This window comes from Phalaenopsis equestris, unplaced genomic scaffold, assembly GCF_001263595.1.
Source record: "Phalaenopsis equestris unplaced genomic scaffold, ASM126359v1 Scaffold001058, whole genome shotgun sequence".
NCBI classification, from domain to species: Eukaryota; Viridiplantae; Streptophyta; class Magnoliopsida; order Asparagales; family Orchidaceae; genus Phalaenopsis; species Phalaenopsis equestris.
The window spans coordinates 98,504-110,558 of NW_018165497.1; the positions used below are offsets into that span (position 1 = coordinate 98,504).

Below are 12,055 nucleotides of genomic sequence, written 5' to 3' on the forward strand. Positions count from 1 at the left end.
TATATATGTGTGTGTGTGTGTGTGTGTGTGTGTGTGTGTGTGTGTGTGTGTTTTCTTGAAGTGTGACCTGGTTGAAAACAATAGGACTTAGTTGTCTTTGTTGAACCTCATTAAACAACTGTGTTTTCTTGATTTGCGTCGATTCTTGATTTTCTTCACCCTAAAATTTTCAACAAGAAGGAAATTATTCCTTCAAAAAGATATCTGTGTTAATAAGGCACAACAATTAAAAGTGTTGATTGAGAGATTCATTAAAGAGAGGGGTCACTAGAGTGTGTGAAAGATGTGTATTGATAGAGAGCGTCGGCAAAGAGAAATAGTAATAGTGAACATTGACAGAGAGTGGTAATAGACGACATCAACAAAGTGTAATGATAGAGATTGTTTATGGAGGGTAGTGATATATAGCATTGATGGAGATTGTCTCCAAAAAGAGTAAACAAATAGCCTTGACAATGATTATTAATTAAGAGCATTGAAGAATAGTAGTGACATGAGTTCGCTATTTCTAGTAATAGAAAGTGTTGATGGAGTGTATTTTTAGTGAATGTCGATGTAGATTAATGTTAGAGATCATTGATGGAGCGAAGGCAAAAATCAACAGAGAAATTGCCAACGTGGAACAAAGTGTGTGTGTGTGTGTGTGTGCAAATTTTGCCTTTAACAATGCATGCAGTACGAAAGATATTGTGTCGTAGGCATGATGGATCTCTGTCGAGTTTCGACTAAAGAATCCTCCGTATGACCAATAGTTAACCTTCGTCATCGGGGAGGGGAAGTGCTTCTTCTAAACCTTCCTCAGATTGAGCTTCCTCGATTTTCATGACCTCTTCAATGACATCTTCAGTAAAAGAGACAAGGCGGGTGGTGGGGCAATTGGCGGCGATGTGGTTGTACCTGTAGCACCAAAAACATTTTCTTGTAGGAACTGTTATGGAGAAACTTTTTCTTTCGGGTTTTGTGCCACTCGGGGTGGTTTTCGTGCTTCCTGGTAGTGTCTTGCCAGCTTCCTTCGTGGTCTTGGGGTAGATGTGGTTTGGGGTGATGGTTTGAATGTTGAATGCTGTCGGAAGAAGTTTTGAGACTTAGCCTACTTCCGTTATCGCTCAACTTTTAATGTGATGGTCTGAACATTGTTTAGCGTTTAATATGATTGGACTTGTACAATGTTGCTAATGGCAGTTTTTAAATTCTCGAGATAGCTGGCTATTGTGTGCTCCTCTTGTTCAACCAGGTCACACTTCATCTATAGATGATCGAATTGTGCTATAATTCCTGGACTGATAGGTCACACTGTTGTAGTTTTTGGAGCCGAAGGAACATGTCTTGGCGATAGTGGGGTGAAAGGTATTTTATTTGCATTGCATTCTTTATTTTGGCCTACTTAAGGTCTTGTCCCCATCGTGTTGTCGTCATCGTTGCAATTTGTCCCACCATAATTACTCACTTTTCATTAGTTTGATAGCGGCAAACTTAATCCGTTTGTCCTCAGACACCTTATTGTAATCAAAGATGCGTTTGATCACTTGCAACCAGTCGATGAAGTCGTTGAAGTCGTCGCAGTCTATGCTTCCATCAAATTTTGGTAGGTCTGTTTTGATTTTGAAATCTCGGTGGGTGCCGAACGGGGGTTCCATGGTCTCCAGTGATAGTGAATGCCAAAGTGTGTGAGCGATATTCATCATTGTTGACGTCATACCGGTGAAATGATTTCGGTCATCGTCTCAATCTCTTCTTAGGCTTCTGATGTGTCGGTCTAGAGTAACATCGCCTTGAGTTCCGTTGTCCATCTTGGTCAAACATTGTTGTAAGTGATTAGATCTATCGTTGTATTTGTTCTTGGGTTGGTTCCTGTGCATATCGATGTGGTAGCATGATTAGAAGTGTTTCGGAGAAGGGATGAGAGGAGGAAGGGGGAGAAAACAAGAAGAAAAGGAACAGAGGGAAGAGACAAATAAGAGAAAGAAGGGAGAGAAAATTTTGGTGGATTGGGTGGGGGAGGATGCTAGGGAACCCTAGGTTAGGACTAAAGGTTGAGTTTGCTTTGATATAAAATGATAACGGAGTTAACCCAAACCATGATTCAAATGACATAATTTTATTGCTGACTTTGAAGGAAATATAACATCGACTCGTAATGGAAAAACAACACAAACAAGCAGACAATAATAAAAGACCCGACAACGCAACAAATAATAATATACGAAACACAAAAGGGCTGAAACAGTCCTGGGGCATCAGAGTGCAGCTAAGAAGTCATCGGGGAGGGCTGGGAAGGGTCAGCAACGGCTGGATGAACGTCGTTGTGACTGGCGATAATTGGAGTGGTGCTGGGTGGGCATGGAGAGGTCGGTGGTTTGCAACAAGAGGTGCTAGAGAGGGTGGCAACGACTAGAAGGCTGCTGCTACGTGCTGGAGGAAGCGCTGGAATGGAGTGCTGTGGCTGGGGATGGCTGATGGAAGCAATCAGTCCGCTTGAGGAGTTGGGAGACTTAACAAAGGAAGAGGGAAAGTGTAGATGAGGGTATAACGACCTGAAAGGAGGGGATTTGGAGGGAGGTAACGGTGGGAAGTGACGCTTGGAGGAGGAGATGGAGCGGAGATACACACTACTTTGGTGGGATACAACTGTAGCACTACGCTCCAAAGGATACAATGATTGAAAGAGGGAAAACACCAGGAACAATACTTGAAATCATAAAACCAATTGCTGTTTAGGGCTTAAGCAAAAACACATATAAATAGAGAGAAGGTTAATTGCTGCTTTTAGAGGGTTGGACCTGTCCCTGCTGGACCGGTCTCTTTTCATGCCCTATCGATGGGTGTGAGCGAACAGTCCATGTGTAAATAGACGATGCAGCTTTTATCGAGTCTCCAATGCATAGCAAAAATGTTATATAAAGCCATTAACTAACTTAAAAAAGCATTGGAATTTTACTGTCTAATAGAAATTGAGGCATAAGACATATCAATATTGGCATTATCATAATGTAAATCCTGATAATTTATGTGTGTTATCGTATGTTAGGATTGAATAGCCTCTTGACTTCTTTGAATATTTACAATAAAATCATCATTAATGGTGATTAGATGTGTTCATAGTCATGATGATGTTATAATTATAATTTAATGAAAATAATATGTAAATATGCAAGATTAAATGATTTCCAATATCTGCTACATAAACGAAGTTTTATGCCAAAGTTATGTTTGCTAACGATGGCATACACAATTTAATTATTTATTGATTATCGGTTAAGTTCATGCTAGTACGAAGATTATCATTGTCACTTAGATCTTAGTTTTATCATGCAGTTGGTAGCATATTTAACTCTAGAAACATGCTCTCATTTTAGTGGCAACAAAATATCGTAAAGTTATGCAATTTGATTCAAATTATTTTAATAGAGGTTTCCAAAGCTGAGATTTATACATGCCAAAAGATTTGCTAGCTTACACGAATTTTAATCTGAACTTTCTATTGAGAACTTAAGCCTAAATCACAGCACTTTATATTTTGTTGATGCCTTTGAAAATGATGATTTAATTATTTCAAGCAAAATAAGATGGATGCCTTGAGATTCACAGATGACTTGTGCAATCTAGTTTAATTTTTTTTAGATAAGGTTGGCTAAACTTGGATTAAGATTGTTTTAAATTTTTAACATTCATTGTTAATTTATTTGAGGAAGTCATTCAGGAATTTTGCAAGGACTTTGAATCTGAATATGGTTAAATATGTGGAGATTAGATATATTTTATGAAGGGTTAGAAAGAGGAAGATAACGAGGAAGTAAACTGGATGTTAAATTTTATCTTGTTAACCATTATATTTATGATTTTTTAATAATGATTTCATCGTTACATGAACAGTAGTTTTATTTTTAAGGGGAAAAATTGCTATAGTTTCTGGAACATAGGTAAACATTTTCGGAAGTTGATTTCAATGAGATCTTGCACGTAAAATGATACAGAACTGTAGGGTACACATTCATGTAGGACGATATTTCAAAAAGCTAGAGAAATAAAAAATGAAATGAGGAAAGCTAAAAAGATTAAGAAACAATAACTTAATACCCAATCCTCATGCTTGAACAATAATATTCTTTTTATAGTATTTTCAGTCTCTCGCCTGCCAATTCCAAAGTAGATTAAGTAGATAAGTCGTTATATCTTAATTAAAAATTTTAACCATATTATAACTTACCTTGCCATGATTTAATCCATACTTAAAGATGGAAGAAATAACAAATTACTAACAAAAACTAACAAATTGTTAACTAATTACTTATAAATTCTTAGCGAACTTCTAATAAACTGGTAGCAAACTTCATAACATTGACTAGAATGACTCCAACAAAATAAGGGATTTAAATGAATAAAACAACTCAATTAATTTGACAAAATCATATTTCCAAATCAGCATGTATGGGGATTTTTATCATTTTAATTTCATTGGTTTTATAAGATGGCTTCATATTTCACAAATTTTTATATTCATGTGTAATGTGCCTAGTATATTCATATCATTTGTGACTTGTCCTCACCAGGTTTGTTTGTTTTGTCGACATCGAGGGCATAGCCTCAAGAATTGCCCAGAAAAGGAAGAAACTATCGAGCCAAACTTCTGTTACAATTGCGGAGAAGTTGGCCATTCACTCTCAAAGTGTTCTCAGCCTCTTCAGGATGGTACCTATATATATATTTTTTTTTATCTGAGTGTAAATTAAAAAATTTGCCTCTTATGATGATTTGAGATTGTTTTTTCTTACATGTTTAATAATGAAAAATAACTTTTACTTGCTTTCATTGTATTTAAGTATTCATAGTATCGTTGCTTATATATATTGTTGACTCGAGTAGGAGCCTGCGGTCTCTGGTCTGACTTTTTGAAAAAAAAATATTTATAATTCCCATCACATCTTTCTAAGAAGTTGGTTTCTCCACCACAATCTTACAAGCACCTTTTTAAAAAATTGCGGTCACCCCAAACAGACCCTAAGACAGATTTTAGTTGCATGACGTTATCTAAAATGTTAAAAACTAGGAATCAATTTTTTTAAGGATATATGTGCTTATATCTGAGGAACAATGTCGATCTTGTTCTAGCTATTCGTCTCTTCTTCCATCTCTGCACTCTTATCTCCCTCCTTTCGAGGCATTCATTTATTTCTTCTCTTCTTTGGCTTTATTTATTCTTCTTTTATACTGACTTTTCTCTTATCTAGTTGATGCAATTTGCGATATTGTGTATGCAATATGCATGCCTTGAGTAAGTAACTTATGAATACGTTGGTATAAACCTTGCATATGATAATTCATGACCTTTTAAATTGACGAATATTCGTTTATTCTAATATAAATGCATGCAATGCATGATGCATTGATGAGCATAAAAATTCATGATTGGCTAAATTCACGAGGCTGTTTATTGGCAATGTGAATCTAATACACACAGAATTCTTGAAGATTTCTAGATACCTCTACACATCTTCCCACACTCCACCTCAACAAGAGAATCAACCCTACCTTTTGGTCTCACCACTTACATTCAAAACTTCGAGTGTATGTTTTCAGGCTTTCACGCACTTAATCCTCTCATTCTTTCATCTCCCCCTCACACTATTCTCTAAACCCTAATTTCCTCATCATAACCTTTTGACTATCTCTATCTCATCACTTCATAAATAAACCCCAATCGACAACCAACCTCCCACCCCTTCATCCAAAAAAATCAAAATCTTATACCTAACAAGTTCACTTACTATCCATTCTCTTCTATCATCACTTTCAAATGCCATTCTAAATTAATTCATGAAATAGTTAGCTCTCATTGGGTTGACTGCATGGTCTGAAGTTTTGGTGGCTTGCCTAGTGACACCTATCTAGGGTTCCTAGATGATGTGATGAATCGCCAAAGGTGTCAAATAGGGTGTAATATTGATACCCGTGCATGGGAGGACGGAAATAAAGTGATAATCAGCACAAATGGTGGCTGGGGCAGCAAATCGGGAGCCGGGATCTGTAGATTTGTGCAGTGAACAGAAGATTGTAGCTTTGTCAACACTTGTTTGACTGAAAACAGTGAATATACGGCATGTGAGTGGGAAAGAGAGATGAAGTTAGCTGTTGGACAGTGTGTTGGAGGTGCTCGGCGGCTGTCCCTGCAGAAAACAGTGGTTGAATGGCATATCGGTGAGGTGCGGGCGGCGAGAGGGATTCACCACCGGTTCTTAGGCAACTTATAGACACTCCTCTTAGGAGGGAGATGCCACAACACTCCAGAGAGTGAAATTCGGAGAGACTTCTTTTAATATTAAGAAACTCTACAAAACTAAACTCAAAAACCCTAATGTATCATATGTAGGAGTCCCCTCAAATCAAATATTTAATTAGAAACTAAGAAAATAGTAAGAACCAAAATGTTTGGAAGCGAAGAAAGAAAACTTGCAGGAAACTAAGAAAGAAAATAAGAAAGGAAAAAATACAGTCCTTAGTTCGGTCCAGACTCCCGCGGTTGCAGGAGCTAATGCCATGTATCGCGGCATCACGGGCAATACCTGTGTCCCGCATAATCTAGAGATGAAGATGGGCATGAGAGATGCATGTCGGTTGGCCTACTCAAGTAGGAGAGGCATGGCGAGGGTTGAAGGTGGTGAGCATGGTAGTTATGAGGCAGGGCAACATGTAGTACAAGTAAAAGTGGAAGTAAAATGAGCAAATGCTGTTGCTTATCACTGTTGACATTCTTTCCTACTTCACATTGAGATATGGTTGAATACAATAACAGTGATAGAGAATGATGAACCATGATTGTTGCTTCACATAAATCAAGGTTAAGACATTGTACAAAATGATACTCTTCTAGCAATTTGAACTTTGAGATTGTATCCATACCTTATACATGCGAGTGGATAGAAGACATCCTTTTAAAATCACTTATAAAATGTTTGCATGCATCATATTGATAAAATATTCTTATAAATGATTTTGGACTTTTTTTCTTAAGCTGTGCACATACGTCATTAAATAGTTATCAAAATATTTTAAAAATTGCACAAATGGATCATGCAAATAAATCAAGAAGCATGCTAATGCATTGTGCATATGAGCAGAAAGGATGTGCATGAGCAAGATTGAATTTGCCTATGTGCTTTGACTCATGTTCAATGTTTGAACACATGGGCCAAAGAATGTTGCGCTTAATAAAAATAAAATGTGCTCAGATTTGCTAGCCCCGAAAATTCATTCAAATACCTTAAAAATCATGAGTACGTCATGCAATTATATTGAAGATTGTGCAAGTGTTTCATATACTTGCATTAAATACTGTGCAAGTCCATCATGCATGTGCAATGAAAGTCATGCACATCATCAAAATTGAAGGTTCACATGTATTGCCATGCGAAATAACACAATAAAATTTAATAAAGGCGCATTGCTTGAAATGAGCTGGCAAGTTCATTTTTTATAGCTCTTTTTTCTCTATCATTTGATGAACTTTGACTTATTAACCTCTCTAGACCTTATTTAGTTTAGACTATCCCACTAAATAGATACAGTTTTCTTTAATTTGATGGCTACAAATTTTGCACAACTATAAGTGGGTATGTCTATATATCCAAAGTATGGGCTATGTTATATTAGGCCCATCTATGAAATCATTAGGATTTAACCTACCTTTAAAATCTGAAATGTCAACCTTAACCCCAAAGTGTTTATAACATCTTGTATCCTCCTATGACTACTTTCATCCTCTTTGGATTCTTGAAAAACTTGAATAAAAGGAATATTTTTCTTTCGATCTAAATGGTTATCTGAATGAAACTAATGTGATTTGTAATTGCTAAATTTTATGAAGTGATTCTTCTATAGCTAACTCTTAATTTTGGCAAGGATGTTTTCTCCTAAGCAGGTCTTAATTAGGATTTGTTACCAAAATTTGACACTTTAAATGAATGATACAAGATCACCAATAAATATAAATCTTAAGAGCGAAACACTAATTCATGATTATTACAATTGATAGTTTGTGGAAAAAATACAATGAAAATTTTATGTTTCTAACTAATTTCACATCTTCAACTCATGCTTCTTCCAATAACCTTCTTCATGAAGCCAAGAGGCTACCAGAATGTAGAAACTTTTATACAAATCTTTCAAGAGTCCTTCCTTGATAAATCCTAGTTTAAAAGTCCATCAATCATGAAAATAAGACTCGGTTCTTATGTGTCCAATTTAGGGGTAGAACGTTCAAACCAATTCTTCCACGGTAATGCTGCGGAACACTTGAAAATTCTACCCATTTCAGGTTGAATCTCAACAAGAATTCAGGAACTGGAACAAAAAATTGCTTAGGCATCCATGATAGTGGAGAAGCCAAATGGGGACAATCTTTCCAACCTTGGAACCGATGGAAAAACTTGGCAAAACTCAAGAGAAATGATAAGGAGGTTTGGAATTGATTTTGGTCAAGCTTTGAGCTCCACTATGATTTTCTTTCTACATTGCCTTCATGGATGGTGAAATCACCCCCAAAATAGGGAATGATGAGGCAGTTCAAGTCATTTTTTCACAGAAATTAGGGCAGAATATCTTTGTATCAGAAATACCAACATCACAACACAAATATATAAAGATAATCTCCTACAATTTGAGAGTTAGGTAATATCTATCAATTCCTGCAATTGGGAGGTAGGAAATATCTCCCAAGCCTTAACTCTAAAACTCAAGATAATAATATGTTGTATAACCTTAACTCTAAATATTGATCCTATTTATACAAAATAATAATAACTTACCAAAGACTAAATTACTCTTAGGCGCACAAAAGATAAAATTGCCCTTAGGCTACGCACCAGTGTAACAATACTCCCCTCTTAAAAATACACCTTGTCCCCAATGTGGAATTGTTGGATTAGGTAGTATAGCTCCCATGTGTTGTCAGCATTTGAGAATTCTTTCTATTTAATTCGGATTTGGAGTGACCCGTAGGAGTCCGTAGTGTAGTCTCCTGCATAACCTTTGGCCGCCTGAGACTCTGCTGATGCTCTATCTTCAAAGTAATCTTGGAGGACAACGCAGTCCTAAAAAAACTCATCCAACAACTCATCAATCACCGTGATGGAAAATTTGTCAGGTACTGTTTCTTGATTCATGGCTTAATCCACACAAAAACATCAACTCTCATTCGTCTTCTTCACTGGAAAGACACACAAAGCTGTATGATCCCTGCCTCTAATATTACTCCTGAATCACCTTCGACCCGGAAGGCTACCACTGTAAAGGGCGTTGACGCAGTTGGATGCAACCCTCCGTCGGAGTCCCACCCACCATGGTTCCTTGTTCCAGGCTGAAATTTTTCGAAGCGATCTTTTCTAGCCCCAAATTGCATGTCATCAAATTCCACTAGTTCTCCCTTATTCCCAACCTCAAGATGTGGTGTAATTCTCTCCACATGTTGCCACTCGAATCTACTTCCGATTCTTTCATTTAATCTTGCCTGTTTTAGTTCATTCCATCCGTTCAGAGGTTGCACTATTTCTTCCAAGTGCTCCTGCAACCCCTTGCATGCCTCTTTTTCATGTTTGGCCCAATCGCCTTCATCAGAAATCTGTAATCTATCTTTAATCGGTGCCTTGGGAGTGGGTTCTTGATGTGGGATGATTTCCTCCTCGTGTTCCTCTCTTTCGATCTCATTCCCTTTAGATTTAGCTAAGGATTCTCTGGTTAACCCTTAGTTAGAGCTTGCAAATTGAACTGCTTGCATGGTCTTGGATTGCATTTCGACAAGTTTCCTCACCATCTCCTTCAAGCACTTAAATCGGCTTTCAATTAAAGAAAATTTTTCGTCCATGGTTGTTAACATTTTCGTATCCCAGATTTATGTTGGCTCACATCTTTCTCCAATTTCTTCCCCAAATCATTTATTTTTTTGCTGTCTTTATTCTCAGATTGACTTTTATAATGGTGGGCTAGTAATTTAGTGTGACTGGGCAAATGAATTTGGATCTAGAATCACTATTGTATCTCTAGGTTCGATCGCCACTTACAACTGAACTAAATTAGAGCGTCTATATCATGAGCTCCACCTCAAATTGATTGCGTCTGTACCACTCAAATATGTCGTTGGCTACCTCTATCTTGTAGTTCTGGTCCCTCCATTGGTACTGTACGCCACGATTGAGAGATTAGGTGGTGCTCGGATGGGATCCCGTCGTTGGTCCTTTTACGCAACGATCATGATGTTGGTGACCTTGCTGCTCCAAATCGTGAATGTATCGCGATAACGAATTAGACGCCTTGTACATTGCAGTTCCATCTTTTCTTCCCAGTTATCCCGATCACAACTGTCTCGTGCGATCTGCCTTTGCCTTCCCAACGAGTTGGTATTGCGTCATTGTAAGCCACAGTTTTGACGTCGCTTTGCAGTTAGCGCTAATTGCGACTATATCGTGCCTTGTTGCACGCCACAATCTCGTCTTTTCTTCCTAGCTGGTGCAAATTGCGATTGTATCTCGTGTTCCAGTCACGAAAGATGGTGTAGCTTTGATCTTGAACAATTAACCTGTATGTTGTAATACCGATGTTTTGCTTTTCGGATCGAACACTTTACTGCCACTTTGATTCGATCCACTTCTATTTTTCATGGAAATTTGGGCACCTAATATCTTTATTTCAGAAACACCAGAAAATAAAACATAATTACATAAAAATAAGCGCCTACAATTTGAGAGGTCGACAATCTCTCCCAATTCCTATTCTTCGAGTGGTAAGAAATATCTCCCAAACCCTAACCCTACAACTCAAGATAAAATCTTCTGCATTACCCTAACTCTAAACATATTAGCCCTATTTATTCTAAATAATAATAAAAGACCAAAGATTAAGTTACCCTTAGGCTCACAAAAACCAAAATTACCCTTAGGCTAGGCATCGACGTAACAAACTCCTTCCTTAATTTAGGATGACCTATAATCTTACTGAACAAAACCTTTTAACTCGTCTAAGACATGAGCATTTATAAGAAACACCTATTAACCTCTAAGCCATTTGATTACTAAGTGACCCTTCATGTGAAATAAGAAGAAGCAAAGAGAACTAAAAGTTTTTTTAATTTACAAAAAAAATACTATTCCTCACAAAACTATGTCATAAGCTAGCACAATACTCATGTTTTGCTAACCAAAAATGCAAAAAAACATAACATAATCAAACATCCTTGAAACACCACTAAGCCCAATTAGGGTTAAAATTTGGCGAAGTGTTCCAACAACACTAACTTGCCTCTTTATGGGTCTTCACCCACATAATTCTTAAATTGAATCACAAATGATAATTATTCTATTCTTATGGATAATTGTGACATCAATGTTCACTGAGTATTAAGGGTATTTACAGGATGACTTATTAAGCAACATAATAAGTTTAAAAGAACTCGGGATTTTCCACCAGGCAGCGAGAGAGTAGCATGGACCTGTTTCTTTCTCTAGATTTGTTGGATGTCTTGAAGATCTACTAAACTTAATATGTTTTGTTTGACAAAATCATCCTTAATTAAAAGGACCCACCAAAATATGACATAAGGTTAGGAAAACCACTAGAACTTTACTTTTCCTGCTCTCCATAAACTGCCTTAACATGCATTTTTAAGTTTCAGATGGTGGAACGAGAAGACTCGCCAGGTACACTTTTACAGTTTGCAGCGTTGTCTTTCTTGTAATTTTATGTTATACTTTTGTGCTTATACAAATTTGCATGGAAAACTAGAACTATTAGGATAGCCATAAAACCAAAACCAAAATCAAAACCAAAATTAAAAAAACAAAAATGAAAATCAACCAAGATAAAATTCACTCCCATAACATTCAAAATACAAAACAACACAAAATTTATTCACAAACATCACACAAAACTACGACTTCAACTAAATTAAGACATCTCTATCGAATGATCAAGAATCCCTCGGAGGAGGCAACCTACGGTTGCTAACAAGGCTTCCCACGGTCCAAATGAAATTATGGAACTCATTAAGTTGAGTTTAGTAAGTTCATTT

The 12,055-nt window shown here is 36.9% G+C and overlaps 1 protein-coding gene across 1 annotated transcript in view; it reads left to right on the plus strand.

Moving 5' to 3' along the window:
* Positions 1–12,055, plus strand: part of LOC110032924 (uncharacterized protein C683.02c) — a 25,748-nt gene that overhangs the window by 1,050 nt on the left and 12,643 nt on the right. The window contains exon 2 of the mRNA XM_020736718.1: positions 4,551–4,689. Coding sequence (XP_020592377.1) covers positions 4,551–4,689 — 139 coding nt within the window. The remainder of the gene's footprint in view (positions 1–4,550; positions 4,690–12,055) is intronic.